The sequence below is a fragment of the Plecotus auritus genome (genome assembly GCF_963455305.1).
Source record: "Plecotus auritus genome assembly, chromosome: 2".
In the NCBI taxonomy this organism is placed as follows: Eukaryota; Metazoa; Chordata; class Mammalia; order Chiroptera; family Vespertilionidae; genus Plecotus; species Plecotus auritus.
The window spans coordinates 113,439,307-113,459,003 of NC_137771.1; the positions used below are offsets into that span (position 1 = coordinate 113,439,307).

The window sequence follows — 19,697 nt, forward strand, 5'->3', positions numbered from 1 at the left end:
TTCATAATACTAAAGTGATCGATGCAACAAGAGGATATAACTCTGGTAAACATATATGCACCCAATGCAGGAGGACCCAAATACATTAAAAAAGTTCTGGAAGATATCAAGGGAGAGATCAACAGCAATACAATCATAGCAGGGGACTTTATTACCCCACTGACATCACTGGATAAATCCTCTAGACAAAAAAATCAGCAAAGAAACAGCAGTCCTAAATGACTCACTAGATCAGATGGACTTAATTGACATCTTCAGAACATTTCACCCCAAAGTCATGGAATATACATTCTTCTCAAGTACACATGGGTCATTTTCAAAGATAGACCACATATTGGGTCACAGGCAATGTCTCTCCAAATTCAAGAAGATGAAATCATATCAAGCATCTTCTCAGACCACAATGGCATAATATTAGAAATCAACTACAATAAAAACAATAAAAATATTAAAACACTTGGAGACTGAATAGCATGCTATTAAACAATAATTGGGTTACCAAATAGATCAAAGAAGAAATTAAAAATAACCTGAAAGAGAGTGACAATGAAAACACAACAATCCAAAACCTATGGGACACAGTGAAAGCAGTCTGAGAGGGAATTTTATAGTATTACAGGCCTACCATAAAAAAACAAATAAAACTGGTAATAAATTATCTAACTCTACAACTTAAAGAATTAAAAAGAGAGCAACAAGAAAAGCCCAGAGGAAGGAGATAATTAAGATCAGAGCAGAAATAAATGGTATAAAGACAAAAAAATACAAAAGATCAATGAAACCAAGAGTTTTTTTTTTTTTTGTTTTTTTTTTTTTTAAGGATACACAAGATTGATGAACCTCTAGCAAGGCTCACCAAGAATCTGAGAGACAGGACCCAAATAACCAAAATCAGAAATGAAAGAGGCAAAATAACAACAGACCCCGCAGAAATACAAAAGATAGTAAAAAACAAAACAAAACAAACAAAAAAACAAAACTATGAACAACTCTATTCCAACAAACTGCAAAACCTAGAGGAAATGGACATATTCCTATAAAAATACGACCTTCCAAAACTCAATCAAGAAGAATAAAAAAATCTCAACAGGCTGATAACTAAGGAGAAAATTGGAACAAGTCATCAAAAATCTTCCAGCAAACAAAAACATGAGGCCTGACAACTTCACAGGAGAGTTTTACCAAACATTAAAATAAGAACTAAAACCTATCCTTCTCACACTATTCCAAAATATTCAAGAGGAAGGCACACTTCCAAGCTCTTTATATGAAGCCAGCATTACCCTAATACCAAAACCAGATGAAGACACTGCAAAGAACGAGAACTACAGGCCAATATCCCTGATGAACATAGATGCTAAAAATCTCAACAAAATTCTAGCAAATCAGATCCAGCATTACATTAGAAAGATCATACACCATGAACAAGTGGGATTTATTCCAGGAATGCAAGGCTGGTACAATATCCACAAAGCTGCAGCAATCATGAGAAAGTTGAAGAGATCACAATACCAGATATCAATCTATACTACAAAGCCACTGTTCTCAAAAAAGCCTGGTACTGGCACAAGAACAGACATATAGACAATGGAACAGAACAGAGAACCCAGAGATCACCCTAAGCCATTATGCTCAATTAATATTTGACAAAGTAGGCAAGAGCATACAATGGAGTCATGACAATCTCTTCAATAAATGGTGTTTAGAAAATTGGTCAGATACATGCAAAAAATGAAACTAGACTACCAACTCACACCATACACAAAAATAAACTCAAAATGGCTAAAGGACCTAAATGTAAGATGGGAAACCATAAAAATCCTAGAAGGATCCATAGGAAGCAAAGTAGCAGACATTTGACATAGCAATATCTTTACCGATACAGGTCCTAGGGCAATGGAAACTAAGGAGAAAATAAACAAATGGGACTATATCAAAATATAAAGCTTCAGCACAGCAAAAGAAATCACTAACAAAACAACAAGAAAGCCCACTGCATGGGAGAACATATTTGCCAATGTTATCTCCGATAAGGGTTTAATCTACAAAATTTATAGGGAACTCATACAACTAAATAAAAGAACATAAAGAATTCAATCAAAAAATGGGCAAAAGACCTAACAGACCCTTTTAGAAACAAGGCATACAGAAGGCCAAGAGACAAATGAAAACATGCTCAAAGTCACTAACCATCTGAGAGGTGCAAATCAAAAGAACAATGAGGTACCATCTCACACTGTCAGAATGGATATCATCAATAAATCAACAAAGGACAAGTGTTGGCAAGGATGTGGAGAAAAAGGAATCCTCTTCCACTGCTGGTGGGAATGGAGATTGATGCAGCCACTTTGGAAAACAGTATGGCGTTTCCTCAAAAAATTAAAAATGGAACTTCAATTTGACCCACTTCTCGGAATTTGTCCCAAGAAAACAGAAACACCAATCAGAAAGGATACATGAACCCTTATGTTCATAGCAGCACAATTTACCATAGCTAAGATTTAGAAACAAACTAAGTGCCCATCAGCAGATGAGTGGATTAGAAAACTGTGGTACATCTACACAATGGAATACTACACTGCTGTAATAAAGAAGGAATTTTTACCATTTGCAACAGCATTTTTACCATTTGGAATCAGAGAGCATATGCTAAGTGAAATAAGCCAGTCAGAGAAAGATAAATATCACATGATCTCACTCATTTGTGGAATATAAAGAACATTATAAACTGATGAACAAAAATAGAACCAGAGTCATAGAAGCATGGAACAGCATGTACTGGGGTGTGGGAGTGGCAGGGAAGCGATCAATGAGGGGAAAAGGAAATATATGTAATACTTTAAACAATAAAGATTTTTTTAAAAAGACATAACACTCTGGGATAGCACAGGTTTAGTATCATAAATATTTTAGTTAAAAAAATAGATTAACATAATTCTGATTATATTCTAACTTCTGAAAAATTGAATGAAAAGAACTTAATGCTCATATGAAAGGAACATAAGATAATAGCAAGAAAATATGATGAAGAAGAATGAGTGATCATTTTTCTATAACAGAGGACATAATCATATCATAAGGTACTGCTTGTAAAACCATATAGTTAGGTCAATGCAACAGAGGAGAGAATTTAGAAATACATTCCATTACTTGTGGAATTTAATGTATGGCAAGATAGTATTTCAATTTAGCAAGGAATAAATAGTTCACTTAATAAATTCTGATGATAAACTGTCTAGTCATTGAAAGAAAATAAAGTTTGTGTCTATCCTTTGCTAATAAATTTCCTGCTGGGTTATAGATTTAATTATAAAAATAAAAAAGAACCAATAAAGTAGAAGGTGTAGAAGGTTTGGGGAGGACCTTTATAATTAAGATAACCAAAAGCAATAAAAAACAGATATACGTGACCATATAAGATTTTAAAATTTTTGTATGGCTATATATATGTGTATATCTATATCTATATCTATATCTATATCTATATCTATGTCTATGTCTATGTCTATGTCTATGTCTATGTCTATGTCTATGTCTATGTCTATATCTATATCTATATCTATATCTATATCTATATTTATATCTATATCTATTTCTATATCATCTATCTATCTATCATCTATCTATCTATCTATCTATCTATCTATCATCTATCATCTCCATATCTATACAGTAGGTCCTCGGGTTATGTTGGAGATCCGTTTCTATGGTGCGACTTAACGCGATTTTCACCATAAGTCAGAACCCACCTACATAAGCACCTATATCATTCACATGGAACACATACACAGCAGTAATGAAGTGAAACAGTAAAATAAATTTAAAAGAAAGATAACAATTCCTGACCTTTACTTGTGGTAAGTAAATAATAAAAAACAAAAAGCACATATGTACATATGTCAAAATGACGGAACTTTTTTTTATATAAATAAAAGGGAAATGGCGACATAACCATGAAACAACATACATCGAGTCCAACGTAACCTGAGGACTAATAAAAGCCTAAGTGGTCGTCATGCCGTGATGCCCTCATGCCGTCACAAGATGGCTGTGTGCACAGCAGGTGCATGCAGGTGGGTGGGGCTAGGTTTGACGCTGCATGCACAGCACAGAGCCTGCCTGGGAGTCCAACCTCCTCCTGGCTCTGTGCACAGAGCCAGGAGGAGGCGGGTCTCCTGGTTCCATGAGGTGAGGCCTGCCTGGGAGTCCCAGCTCCATGTGGCAAGGACTGCCTGGGGGTCCTGCCTCCAGAAGGTGAGGCCTGCCTGTGGTCCTGGCTCCACGTGTCAAGGCCTACCTGGGGGTCCCGCCTCCTGCCGGCTCTGTGCAACGAGGCCTGCATGGGGGTCTTGGGGGTCCTGCCTCCCGGCTCCGTGTGGTGCAGAGGCAAGACTCCCTGCTCCCGCCTACCTCTTTGGGGCAATTGATCGCAGGGTTCCCGCACTGTGACAGTGCACAGGCCAGGCTGGGGGACTCCTCCTCTGAGTGTACAAATTTAGTGCACTGGGCCTCAAATATATATATATATATATATATATATATATATATATATATATATATATATGAAATTAAGTTTAAAAACAAGAGTTAGATTTCTTAAAAATGTAAATCAGAGGATAGATGCAGGATTGTCTACAATAAACAAATTTTTTTTATAAATTGACAAGAAAAATGTAAACAACGCAATAGATAAATGGATATCAATAGACAATACAAAAAGAGGAAAAACAATTAGTCAGTAAACCTATAGTAAAATGCCCCAAATCCCAAGAGATAATCTCCCTTCACACTTGCATATTTTATTTTATTTATACACTAGAGGCCCGGTGCACAAATTCAGCACAGGTAAGATCCCTAGTCTTGGCCAGAGATCAGGGCTGATCTGTGGGGCAACCAGCTGGACAATCGGGGCCCCTGCTTGCACCCACCTTGGCCTGGTGCCACCCACTTGCCATCCCTAACCCCCACCACCACCGCCATCTGCAGGGAGACTGGCCCCTCCTCGCACCCACCTTGGCCTGGCACTGCCCGCTCACCTGCTCCACTACCAGTGCTGCATCGCCGATGCCCACCATGTTCCGCACCACCCCCTGGTGGTCAGAGCACATCTAACTCCCAGTCAGTTGAACTCCTGCCCATAGGGACAATTTGCATATTAGCCTTTTATTATATAGGGTTACATTTTGTTTATTCATTTGTTGATGGGCATTTGGATTGTTTCTACTTTTTGGCTATTGTGACAAGAGCTGCTGTCTATATTGGCTAGTCTTATTCACTTTTTAAAAATATATATTTTTTATTGATTTCAGAGAGGAAGAGAGAGGGAGAGATAGATAGACACATCAATGATGAGAATCATTGATTGGCTGCTTCCTGCATGCCCCCTACTGGGGATTAAGCCCACAACCAGGGTATGTGCCCTTGACTGGAATCAAACCTGGGACCCTTCAGTCCGCAGGCTGACACTCTATCCACTGAGCCAAGCCAGCTAGGGCTTATTCCTTTTTATTAATTTCTTTTTTAATAATTTCTTTTAATTATTGTTGACATACAATATTTGATTAGTTTCAGGTGTATGAGCCAGTGATTAGACATTATATAACTTACTAAGTGATCACCCCAGTAGATCTAGTACCATCTGACACTTTACTTAGTTATTAGAATATTAGAGGCCCAGTGCATGAAATGCATGCACTTGGGGGGTGTCCCTCATCCCAGCCTGCACCTTCTCCAATCTGGGATCAGGCCTAAACTGGAAGTTGGGCATCCTCCTCACAATCAGGAACTGCTAGCTCTTAACCACTCGCCTGTCTGCCTGACTGATTGCCCCCAACTGCTTCTGTCTGCCAGCCTGATAGCCCCCTAACCACTCCCCTTCCAGCCTGATTGATGTCTAACTGCTCCCCTGCCAGCCCAATGGCCCCCAACTGCCCTCCCCTGGCTGCCTGATGGCCCCCAACTGCCCTCCCCTGGCGGCCTGGTCACCCCCAACTGTCCTCCCCTGCCAGCCTGATCTTTCCCCCAACTGCATTCCCCTACAGACCTGATAGCCCCATCTTGTGATGGCCATCTTGTGGCAGCCATCTTTTGGTGGCCATCTTGTGACAACATGGGTGCAGCCATCTTGTGATGATGTGAGGGTGCGGGGGCTACCTGGGCTTTTATTAGTATAGATTACTGACTATAGTCTCCCTATGTTGTACTGTACATCCCCATGACATTTTGTAACTATCAACTTATACTTCTTAATCCTTTCACCTTTTCCTTCCATACTCCCAATACCTCTCCCATCTGGGAACTATCAAAATATTCTCTGTATCTATGAGTCTGTTTCTGTTCTGTTTGGCCATTTATTTTATTTTTATTTTTTAGGTCTATTTTGTGTGGTGTAACTATTGCTACCCCAGCTTTTGTTTGTTTATTTCCATTTCTTATGAAATATCTTTTTCCATTCTTTTACTTTCAGTGTGTGTGTCTTTTGATCTACAGCAAGTGTCTTGTAGACAGCATATGTAAGGGTCTTGTTTTGTTTTCCATTTAGCCACTGTATGTCTTTTGATTGGAGCATTTCATCCATTTGCGCTTAAAGTAATTATTGATAGGTATGTATTTATTGTCATTTTATTATCATATTTTTAATCTTTTAATGTTAATCCTTTAACATTTCTTGTAATACTGTTTTCATGGTAATGAACTATGTAAGAATAAACAAATCATCTTTCTGTCAAAGAACAGTTTAGACAGCTCCAATGAAGAGTAAGGGACCCGTCACATGCCTCAGGGATTATAAAGCCAAGCAGGCCGCCTGCTCAGTGTGCACATGCTTACAGACCATGTGTGCACACCCTCCTATGTAGAAGTAAAGATGTTTGCCTTGCTGCCTGGCTCCCGAGTATGTTTTGTGTTCTACAAGGACCCCTGAACTGGGGGGCTCACCTTATATTTTACAATCTGGGGGCTCATCCAGGATACCATTTGTCATCACGGGAAAATTGGAACCCTCTCCTTGGCACCCACTGCCAAGATGCGGTGGCCTCGGTGAGGAGGGACAGCCATCAACCCTGGGCTGACTATGAGTTCAGGATCGAGAGTCAGCCAGCAAAGCATGAAGGGCCCAAGCAAGACCCGCAGCAATCAGGTAAGCTCATGCATGAGCCAAGGTGGGAAATTGGACTTAGTAATACTTTGGTGACTGGGTATCCTTGGAGGTAGAGCATATGTGACTGGGATGTGTCTTGGACATAAAGGGAGTGCAGAGTTCTGATCTGTGGTTCCATTCTCCTGCGAGGGAAGTGGCCAGAGAGGGATGAATCAGATCTTGGGGAGTATGACAAACCTCTAATATGGGGTGTTGAGTACATAGTCACAAGGGACCTGCCAAGGATGGGAAACAGAAATTCTAGGCCTAGGGAATACATTCCCATGAAATAGTCCATTGGGAGAATGCTGAGGTTCTGGGGAGAGGCAGTGCCCCGAACCAGGGACAGAAGACATTGCTCTGTGGTGTAAACTTTCAGTGTGGTGTGCACCTGTATGAGAGTATTTATTGATGTTTTATGTCTCTTTGTTGTTTGTTTAATTTGTTTAAAGATGGGGCGAGTCCTACTTTGAGGAAGCCCAGTTATGTGTGGTGAGGCTGAACACATGACAGAGATTGCAGGATATCCTAGCAGCTGCCAAGCATCCTTATTCTTGGGGATTCATCCTGCTCTCCCTGACACTGTGTTCGCCACCCAGAAACTCTTAGCTTGTGAGATTTCTGTCTGTATGTCTGTAATGTAATGTTGACTTTCTATCTTTTAGGGACTTTAGTTTGCTCTCCCCTGGTTTATGAATATAGGGAACCCTCCCTGTAGGCTTTGTACCACTCAGAACCAAAGGTCATTTTGCTGTGCTGGGTTAAGATTTTAAGATTCTAAGGCAGCTTTGAAAACGGCTTTTAGATTTAAAAGCTGCAGAATAAAAGGCACACTCGTGAAACTTGCGCAGGCACTCTGAAAGGGGCAGGGTGGAGGAATTTGAAAAGCCCTGCCCAGCATCATGTCCATTAAGCATCTAGCAGGCAGTATCAGTATTACAGGGGACCAGGTGGTCTGGCGCCTGCCTGTGACGTCACAAACATGTGCAGGCCGGCGGAAGTAGAACTGAGGCTATGGGATGGGCACAGCTTGCTGCTCCTGAACCCTTGCAGCAAGAAAATGGGCGCTGGTAGGCGTGTCCTCCCAGCTTTTTCTCTGAGACATTAAAAATATATCGTATCTGTGACATTACTAAAATAGAAAAATTTAATAGCCAAATTGAAAATAATTAATTCTGTGGTCAAGACCAAATCTTTAATGTTACAACTGGTTTAAGTTTTAATAATATTTAAATTGGGTGTATTTGACAGCTTTTCCAAATGCAATATTTCGAGAATTTAACTGAGAGACAGCTTTGTGACATCTCAAGGGTCATGATGTGACACAAAGATATACTCTCTCCCTAAAAAGAAATATTTTTGAACTAAATTAGACCAATACAATATACTTGAAATTACATAAGGAAGTAAGCTATGCAGGCTGGGTTGGGTAACAAGATTAATGCTTCCATGAAAATGGGTAGTTCTTGCTCAGGAGCACATAACTCCCAGCCAAATTAGCATGTCCTTTCCTTGAACAGAAAGGGCTATCATGGTTATTGGTCAAGAAAATGCTTTAGGTACTAATTGGCTTTAAAATCTCAAAATTGTTAAGATATAATAAATAAATATAACTAAAATAATTTGTGATAAAGCTTTTCAGTAATAATTATAAATATGTTAATAATAAAAGTCTAGTCCAGGGGTGGGCAAACTTTTTGACTCGAGGGCCACAATGGGTTCTTAAACTGGACCGGAGGGCCGGAACAAAAGCATGGATGGAGTGTTTGTGTGAACTAATATAAATTCAAAGTAAAGGAGTGGAGGGGAGAGCAAGAGAACCGGATAGAACAGCTGGATCCGGCCCATGGGCCATAGTTTGCCCATGGCTGGTCTAGTCATTCAAGGGGAGACTGACTGTGCTTTTTGTTGGAGGAAAGGACCAGCCTGTAAAAGAAAAAAAAAAAAGCCTGAAAGAGAACAAGGGCATACAGAAATGAAATGCTATGGCTATCTGGGAAAGGGAGCACCTGGCTGGCCCTGGTGTGCTTCCAGCAGTGTAGGATTTCCAAACCTAAGAGCCCCTGTGGGGCTCAAAACCTAAGTAAAGCCTTCAATATTCAGCAAGGCAAAGAAGGGCCTTCCGAATTTACCAACTAAAATATCAAATGGGAAAGTACTCAGGTTAGAAGGCCTCCTGAACCAAAGCCCTCTTGAGTTTCCCGTTCATCACCATTGACTGGAAGACTGTTTGTTCTAATCAAGATTTGGAAGGGAAGCAAGTTGGAACCCTCCTGGGAAGAACCCTACCAGTGTTGCTTACCACAGAGACTGCTGTTTGGACTGCAGAGCGAGGTTGGACCCATCACACATGAGTTAAGGGTGGACAGGCCTCAACTTGAACAGCCATATCAGGACATATCCCCTTGAAATTGATGCTAGTTTTATAGTTTAGTTATAATTTTGATATGATTGTGGGAGGATTCAAGTACCATGTTTACTCATGCCACCATCTTGATTGCATATTTTATATTTTCTTTTTTAATTTGAAGTTTCCTGTTTACCTTAGCTATATAGGAGTGTTAGGTTTTTTTTTTTCCCACACACAGAACTCCTTTTGCTTTCTGAATCTGCGGGTGCATGGTATCAAGTTAGCAACTTCCTGTCGTTCATCTCTTTGAAGAGCATCTCAGTGCATTCTCTTTCACTGTAGCTCTTCTTTGACATATGCAAGAGTAGTTTTTTCTTCTATCTCCCTTCAGTTTTACTTTGTCCCTTCAAATTATAATGCCTTCCCCACCTGTTTATTTTCCATGTATGGATAATCCAGTTCTCTTCACCTGTATCTAATTTGCAGCTCAGCCTTTCCAATGAGGTTTTATTAATGACTATTTTTCATTTTCAGAAGTTCTGTTTGGTTTATCTTCAAATTGTCCTGTCCTTTATTATTGGTCTCATTCTTCCCTTCTTTGTTTAGTCTCTTTACTGTTTATTTAGGTGTTTCTTGTATGCTTGCAGACTATTTTATTACATGCAGTTTGTTCTTAGATTGGTTCCTAGAGAATTATGTAATTTTAAAATATGTTCATGTAAAGATAGGTCCCCCCTCCCCTGTAAGAATAGAAGGTATCCTTGGTGATTAATCTCCTCTAGTGTGCTTTCCCATTTGATCCTGCCACTCAGGATCTATTTCTATGTATTGAGATTCCTGAACTACCATAATAATGGTGTGAATTCAGATTTCAAATTCATAGAGGGGCCTGGATTGGGATATAAGTTTAATGTGTACATGTTTTTCTCTTACCAAGAGTCCTGGAAGGAGACAGATTCCCTTATCATCTCTATAGGATGTAGATAAGAATCTATTGTCTTCTCCTCACCCTTGGGATAATCACCTCATGGCTTCAACTACTATGTGTATGCTGAAAACTCCCCAATATTTTTCTCTACATACCTAAAACTCAACATGACTCAAATAAAAATTACTAGCTTGAAGGAGAAACTCAACTGTTTCTCCTTCAAGATTTTTATCATTGCCAAATGCATTATTTCAGCTTCTTAATTCTCCCACATCAGAGTCATCTCCAGATGTTTTTTTTTTTCATTCTCAATTGACATCAAATTCATGAGACAGTTCCATTCAATCTATATCATAAAAGGCCTGTGGTGGGTGGGGCAGGGTGCAAGCTACTCATGGCAGAGAGCTACTAGCAGCAGAGAGGTATGAGCAGTGGACAGCTACTAGTGGTGGAGGGCAGAGCGCGAACTAAGAGTGTAGATGGGTGGGGTGGCCAGCTGAGGCAAGTGGAAGCTAGCTACTCACACATGATTTCATGCCTTCTGGGCCTCTAGTATATTTATAAAATATCTCTGAGTTATTTCTTACTATAGAACGACCCCTGCTGTGTTCAGGCTTTTATCTCTTTTCTACTCCAAGTTTTTATAACCACTGACACCATGATGTAGTCCATATTCCATTGTGGTCCCTCATACTCAAAATTCCTAATTTAAGTGTCAAGGGGGAGGGTAGAGAGGGGACTGATTGAAAGAAGGTGAATGGCTTAGCCAAAGAATATGTATGTATAACCCATACATACAGACAATAGTATGGTGGTGGCCAGAGGGTAGGGGACTGGGTGGAGGTGGGCAAAGGAGGGGAAAATGGGAACATCTGTAATAGTGTCAACAATAAAAAAATAAGGTTAAAAAAGAAAACAAAAAATAGAGTCTATTTTGTTTGATATAAAAAAGAAATTGATTCAAATGATCATTTCTCAAATCTCTGAAAGATGGTACCTAGTTAGCAGCATTCTAGATGCATAGAAGTTAATTTATTACCTATAATAAATGCTATAAGGTTTCTATTGCAAAGGTATACTCAATGAAATCTAAATTCCTTAGAATTAACTATAATAATTTCACAATTTTTTTAGTGTTTCACCAATTTCTTCAAAATAAATACATGACAGTTAAAATTTTGTTAATATTGTTCCCCGAATAAGTAATTATATTTCCACTCCTCTGGATCTTTGATAAGTATGCCATTTCCTACATAGGAATGATTATTATACATACATCTATATAAAGTTCTTACACATACATATTACAGACACACAAACATAAACATTATCCATATTCCACATGGGGGATGGGAAGAGATTTGTCAGAGAATTTATATGCATATATGCTTAACGCATGGACACAGACAATAGTGCAGTGAAGACCTGGTGGGTGGGTTCAGGGTGAAGGGGGTCAGTGGGGGGAAAAAAGGAGACATCTGTAATACTTCCAACAATAAAGATACATTTTTAAAAAGAGCCTTTACATTATTTGTGTCTTCTTATAATTGTCCATTTCTGTCATGAGCCTATTAAATCCATGAAGGAAATAATTAATCTTTACATTCTAACAGAAGAATTGAAAAATCACATAACTGGGGAAGTCAACCAAGTAATATAAAAAATGAAGGGAATATTGGGAAGCCTACCAAAGTTGGGAAAGTGGCAGAGTTCTCAAATCTCTATATATAAAAAGCCAGCAACTGAAATGCTGTAACAAGCAGAATGACCAGTCGCTATGTTGCCTACTGCGGCCAGCAAACCAGCCCGATCTGGGGGTGGGGCCAGCCAGACCTCTCACAGCCCCTCCCACTGGCAGGGCCCACCCCCAGTGGGCCCCCACCACCCTGATCCGCCCACATCCCTTCCCCCTGGTCAGCCCTGCACCTGATTGCCCCCCCCTTACCCAATAATGGGCAGGGCCAGCTGGCCAACCTCCTGCAGCCTCTCCCCCCATATTGGTCCCCCACCCCGATCAGGGGCAGGGCTGGCTGGCCAACCACCTGTGGCCCCTCCCCCCAGCCAGCCTGGCCCTGATAGGCCCCAATCGGGGCTGGCTGGCTGTTCAACCTCCCGCTGACTCCTCCTCCCGACAGGCCTGGCCCCCACCTGTGCACAAATTCAGTACTGGGCCTCTAGTCTTATTATAAGGGGGCATCCATGCTCAGTTAGTTGTAGGATATTTTTGCCCCTTCTGTGAAAATGTGAGCCCAGTTTAACAGATTTTTATAATTTTCCAAGAGAATCATGTCAAGATTAGCTTAAAAAATTTCCCGATTTTTAAATATTTGCTACTAAATAATGTGGGCTTAAGGCTAGACCAACCATTGGAAAACTGCTGTGATGAAATTGCTCCATGTAGTAAGTAAACAGATATATTGTGGTTTCTAACAATCAAATTTAATACAAAGGTAAAGGAGAGACCACAAAGAAGCATAACTGGGTAGCAAATCTTACACTATATTTCTGAAAACTCTCTTTGCATAATTGGACTTGTAGGAACTCAAAGATGTCAGACCTTCTGAAGAGGGCCAAGTGCACTGGCAGCCTGTGTTTCAGACTAAGGAAGGATCACAGGCTTTGTCAGTCAGACAAAGGTTAGATGACAAGGCAAATGTTCTATTCAAAATGGATAATGTATAAGACCTCTATACAGAAACCACCACGTTGAAATATTAGTTGTTTTGTTTATATTTATTTGAGTCCAGGGTTCCACTTTTCTATTTTACACTTAGCATAATCAATACTGAAGCTCTATGAGATTAATAACTTCCTTTCTGACCAAAGTTAAATATATATGAGCACATTGTCTCCTGCTTGAGAATTAGGATATACATTTCTAAAAATATATTTGTAACTTCTCACAAAATTATATTTTCCTTACATTTGAAAAATGTAAGGAAATCCTATAAAAAATATCACATCTCTTACCTCAAATCCTATAAAAATTATCATATCTCTTACCTCAAAATCAACATCTCCACAACATTTGCATGCAAAAAATGGACCGGTAATTCTTAGTATATCCTTTTTATTCTCATTTTGAATTGTAAATTTAGGCAGATATGGGTGCTTGGTCTGAATAACATAACCTATTGGTGTACCAGGAGGAGCATAGATTTTTATCTGCAAAAGAATATATATAATGTGTAATCATTGCCATCATCATCATCATCACTCATGTCTAATAAGAGCTTTCATGCACTAAGTGCTTTTTTGGAATGGGCAATAATCTTCTTTTCCAGCTTTATTGAGGTATAAATGACAAGTACAATTGTAATATATTTAAAGTGTACAATGTGATGATTTGATATACATATATATTGTGAAATGACTATCACAATCAGGTTAGTTAACACATCAGTAACCTCATATAGTGATGCTTGAGATCTACTCTCTTAGCAAATTTCAAGTATACAGCATAGTATTATTAACTATTCTCACTATGCTGCATATTTGAGCCTCAGGGCTTATTCTTCTTATAACTAAACTAGAGGCCCAGTGCATGAAATTTGTGCACGGGGTGGGGGGTTGTCCCTCAGCCCAGCCAAAATGCTCTCCAATCTGGGATCCCTCTCACAATCCAGGGCTGCTGACTCCCAACTGCTTGCCTGCCTGCCTTCCTGATTGCCCCTCACCGCTTCTGCCTGCCAGCCTGATCACTCCCTAACCACTCCCCTGCCAGCCTGATTGATGCCTAACTGCTCCCCTGACAGCCTGTTTGCCTCTAATTGCCCTCCCCTGCAGGCCTGGTCACCCCTAACTGCCCTCCCCTGCAGGCTTGATTGCTCCCAACTGCCCTCCCTTGCAGACCTGGTCCATCCCAACTGCCCTCCCCTGCTGGCCATCTTGTGGCAGCCATCTTGGGTCCACATGGGGGCAGCTATCTTTGACCACATGGGGGCAGCCATCTTGTGTGTTGGAGTGATAGTCAATTTGCATATTACTCTTTTATTAGATAAGATAGAGGCCTGGTGCACGTGTGGGGGCCAGCTGGTTTGCCCTGAAGGGTTCCCCGGATCAGGGTGGGGGTTCCCTTGGGGTGGGGCAGCCTGGGTGAGGGGCCTGTGGTGGTTTTCAGGCCGGCCACACCCCCCTGGTGTCCCAAGCAGGGGCCCTGGTATCTGGGATTTATTGATCTTCTATAATTGAAACTTTGTAGCCTTGAGCAGAGCCAAGCCTCCAATTTGCTCCGTGGCTGCAGCCATTTTTATTGGGATTTATTTATCTTCTATAATTGAAACTTTGTAGCCTTGAGTGGAGGCCTAGGCCAGCCAGGGTGTGCGGAAAGCTTGGCTTCCTCCATCGCCGGGGTCAACTCAAGCCTCCTGCTCTCTCCAGCTCTGTGGCAGCTGCCATTTTTGTTGGGATTTATTTATCTTCTATAATTGAAACGTTTTAGCCTTGAGTGGAGGCCTAGGCTGGCCATAGTGTGCGGAAATCTTGGCTTCCTCTATTACCGGGGAAACCCAAGCTTCCTGCTCGCTCCATGGCTGCAGCCATCTTGGTTGGGTTAATTTGCATACTTGCTCCTGATTGGCTGGTGGGCGTGGCTTGTGGTTGTAGCAGAGTGGTGGTTAATTTGCATATTACTCTTTTATTAGATAGGATGTTGTTGTGGTTTGTCCAACATTTCCCTATTCTCCTCTCCCGAGTCCCAGGCAACCACTATTTATTTATTTATTTTTTTAAATATATTTTATTGATTTTTTACAGAGAGGAAGAAAGAGTGATAGATAGTCAGAAACATCGATGAGAGAGAAACATCGATCAGCTGCCTCTTGCACACCTCCCACTGGGGATGTGCCCACAACCAAGTTACATGCCCTTGACCGGAATCGAACTTGGGACCCTTCAGTCCACAGGCTGACGCTCTATCCACTGAGCCAAACCGGTTTTGGCCAGGCAACCACTATTTAAATCTCTGTTTTGATGAGTTAGTTTTTTTGTTTTTAGATTCCATATGTAATTGATACCATATTGCATTTGTCTGTTTCTGTGTTACCTGTTTCCCTCAGCACAATGGCCTCTAGGTACATCCATGTTGTTTCAATGGCAAGGTTTTTTGTTTTTTTTATTTGGCTGAATAATATCCCATTATATATATCTATATATCTATATCATGTTTCTTACCCATGAATCCATCAACCAGAACTTAGGTTATTTCCATATCTTGTTTATTGCAATTGATGCTACAATTAACATGGGAATGTAGATATCTCTTTGAAAACCTGATCTCATTTCCTTTGCATATATACCTAGAAGAGGGATTGCTGGATCACATGCTGTTTTTCATAATGGCTGTAAAAATTAATATTCCTACCAAAAGTGTATGAGTGTTCCCTTATCTTCACACCCTTGCCAAATTATGTCTTGTTTTTTTTTTATAACAGCCATTCTAACAGGTGTAATGTGACATCTCATAGTGTTTTTGGTTTTAATTTTCTTAATGATTAGTTATGTTGAACACTTTTTCTTTTTTTAAATATATTTTATTGAATTTTTACAGAGAGGAAGGGAGAGGGAGAGAGAGTTAAAAACATCAATGAGAGAGAAACATCAATCAGTTACCTCCTGCACACCCCCTACTGGGGATGTGCCCGCAACCAAGGTACATGCCCTTGACCGGAATTGAGCCTGGGATCCTTGAGTCCGCAGGCTGACACTCTATCCACTGAGCAAAACCGGTTAGGGCTGTTGAACACTTTTTCAAACATCTTTGGGCCACTTGTATTAATTCTTTGGAAAAATGTCTATTCAAGCTCCTTTGCTGACTTCTAAGTAAAAGATACTGTTCTATACAATACTTAATTGACAACAAACACCACATTGGTATTATTATTTCTATTTATCGATAAAGTAACTGAAGAACAGAGAGTTAACTAACTTGTATCAGATTCCTTAGCTGCAAGGTAGACAAGATGAGTCACATACTTAGGACAGGCTGCATGCATAGATTCCACTCTTAAGCACTGCTCCCCTGACCTGTACATTTAAAAATTTCCATACTTATGAAACATATTGAAATTATTAAGGAACTGTTTTCTCAAACTCCTATAAAAACAGTGGTTTAGATGTATGAATTAGAATACTGATTGCTGGTGCAATTTTTAAATCTGAGTGGCAATGGCTCTATAATGGAAAGGAACTGGAGCCTGGAATCTTGGCTCTGCTATTAGCGGAGTGACCTAGGGAGCTCCTCAGCATGCTCATGTGTAAGTGACATCGTCTTAAACTATGTTCTAAGGTCAATAGTATAATGTTTGTCAATGTGCTCTTTACATTCAGAGAATATTCCACCAAACTCTCAGTTTTTCCTCAGATATTCCTATGAATAGATACTGTTACACCTTACCTAAATGACAAAACACAACATAATTCAGTAGGAATAACTTCAGTTACCTTTTGAAAATAAATGAAGTCTTAGACTTCAAATATCTTTGTGCCTGTGCCTTGGTCTGTGACCTGGTCTCACAGCTACTTGTCTGGATTTACTGACCAGGCAGGGCTGGTTTCAGGCCAGTGGGGAAACAGACAAAGGCCAACTTTCCTGTATGCTCTCTGTTCCCTGGTGCCTCCCCTAAGATCCATGTTCTGTACCAGTGAGCTGACAAGTAATATGAAATAGACACCTGTTCTTTATAGAGCTGAAGATACCCACACCTAGCATGTACCTACTACAGGTGCTCAAATATATTAATTTTTAAATGGGGAACTTAAGAACGTAGGAGTTGAGATTTCTCAAAGGTGGTATCTCCTAGGTTTCTTCCATAATAAGTTGGCCAAAATTGTGAGATGAACATATCTGTTCTTTTCCTCATTCTTCTCTACACTTGCTCCTAGAATTATATTCTAGGATATTCTCTGTGGTGCCTTCCTCTGACTTTAGCCAGACCTCTCACGGTCATTTAAAGTAAGGGCCTTATCTTCTCAACTCTCCCTGAAGTCTGACTCTGAGCAGAGTCACTATTTTTCACCTGCCATCCTTTCTCTCACAATTACTCTCAAGCATAAAACAATAGTTCATGGACCAATTTTTAGAAAATCTCATTTGATTATACAGGTTCAATGAAAGGGTGATAATTCATTTTTAAAAAAAATATATTTTTATTGATTTCAGAGAGGAAGGGAGAGGGAGAGAGTGATAGAAACATCAATGATGAGAGATAATAACTGATTGACTGCCTCTTGCACGCCCCTTACTGGGGATTGAGCCCACAACCTGGGCATGTGGCCTTGACTGGAATCAAACCCAGGACCTTTCAGTCCCCAGGCTGACACTCTATCCACTGAGCCAAACCAGCTAGGGCGAAAGGGTGATAATTCTTTTTGGACTACTTTACATATTATTTGGGTAAATGCTCACTGACCTCCTGAAGGCAGCAGGGGCAACAACAACAGCTGGTACATCTTAGTGGTCTCTCCAGAGTTATGACCTCTCGGCCCATAAGATCAAGAATCCTCATGGTAAAAGGCCTATGAGCCCCACAAGTATTTCGGATACAGAAATTATTATCCTCAGTGACAAAGTAAATCTTCTGTCCAAGGCTGTTCTTAATTTCATATTTGTTATTTGTTTCAATATGTATGATGACTGAAAATAAAGAAGAGGACATCTTAATCACCTTTATATTTAAAAATATAATTAATCTAAATACTTAAAATCAAATACTTTCAAATATTACTTTAGATGATACTTCATGTCACATTGGGAGATTGAAAAGGAAAGGTGTTTAGAGATGATATAGGCAGAGAAAAATAGCAAAGGAAGAGAACTAGAAGAGGGAATCTATACTAATAAAAGCCTAGGTGGCCCTTGTGCCCTCGTGTCATCACAAGATGGCTGCCCCACATCGTCACAATATGGCCACCACAAGATGGCCGCCAATAGATGGCTATCACAAGATGGCCACCACAAGATGGCCGGCAGGGAAGGGTAGTTGTGGGCAATCAGGCAAGGAGGGGAGGGCAGTTGAGGGCAACCAGGCCGGCAGGGAAGGGCAGTTGGGAGTGACCAGGCCTGCAGGGGAGGGCAGTTGGTGGCGATTGGGCAGGCAGGGGAGCAGTTAGGCATCAATCAGGCTGGCAGGGGAGTGATTAGGGGGTGATCAGGCTGGCAGGCAGGCGAGTGGTTAGGAGCCAGTAGTCCTGGATTGTGAGAGGGATGTCCGACTGTTGAGCCTAAACCAGCAGTCGGATATCCCCTGAGGGGTCCCAGATTGGAGAGGGTGTAAGCTGGTCTGAGGGACACCCCCCCAGTGCACGAATTTCATGCACTGGGCCTCTAGTCCTAATAATAAAAGGCTAATATGCAAATGGGCATCATGCAGTGACACTGTAATGGCCGATCAGCAGGGACCTGAGGCTGTGTGGCTCCTGGCTGGGCCAGGGACCTCAGGCCACACCCCTTGCCAGGTGGGGCTTGACGGGGCACCTCAGACCATGCCCCCCACCCAGCGGGGCTTGATGGGGGACCTCAGGCTGTGCCCCCCACCTGGTGGGGCTTGACAGGGGTGGGGTCGGCTGGGTCTCGCCCAATGGGGGTGGGGCCGGCTGGGTCTGGGTCTCGTGCGATTTTGAGGCGTGCGTGTGTGGGCAGGGACTTGACTCTGGTTCCCACGGCATGCCCCAGACTCTGACAGGAGGGAGATTTTCATATACATTTTAATAATTTTCTTTCATTTCTGACACTTCTATTATAGATAAAGGGAAAATAGCAATATTAGAATATTTCCTCTAAATAATTCCCTTTTAATGTGCACGAATTTTGTGCACCAGGCAACTAGTGAAAGTATAAAATATTATGAGATTTATGTGAGACATAGAAAAGAAAACCCATATCCTCCTAATTCCATAGAGTCATGTCAGAAAGGGGGACTTAGCTACTGAGGGATGGGCTGTGCTGCAGATGGTCACAATCATGCTAGGTGTATGCAGAACACATCCACTTGCTTGATACAGTTTTCAGATATTCAATTAAAGGGGGAATAGAGGATGACTGCTATGTTTATGCTCTGTGAAACACAATATAAAGTAAATTGGCTTGTGGTTTTACTTTATACCATATTCATGGCTTAGTGTTTTCACTGTGTGAGGGAAGGTAATGAAGGAGTTTACTCTCAATGCACACATGAAAGTGAATCAGAACATCACACTGAGCCCAGGGCAAATGGTCATCATGCATTAAACCCTTGTTTAATGCAGTAGTTGTTCAGAGGTAGGAGGTGGTATTAGACAAGGAA

General features: G+C 40.9%; 1 protein-coding gene across 1 annotated transcript in view; it reads right to left on the reverse strand.

Moving 5' to 3' along the window:
• LOC308241180 (phospholipid scramblase 2-like) overlaps positions 1 to 19,697 on the reverse strand; it is a gene marked incomplete at both ends in the record, with an annotated part of 86,331 nt that overhangs the window by 17,701 nt on the left and 48,933 nt on the right. Inside the window, 2 exons of the mRNA XM_080654660.1 lie at positions 13,420 to 13,581; positions 17,826 to 18,049. Of these exons, the coding sequence (XP_080510786.1) occupies positions 13,420 to 13,581; positions 17,826 to 18,049 (386 nt within the window). The remainder of the gene's footprint in view (positions 1 to 13,419; positions 13,582 to 17,825; positions 18,050 to 19,697) is intronic.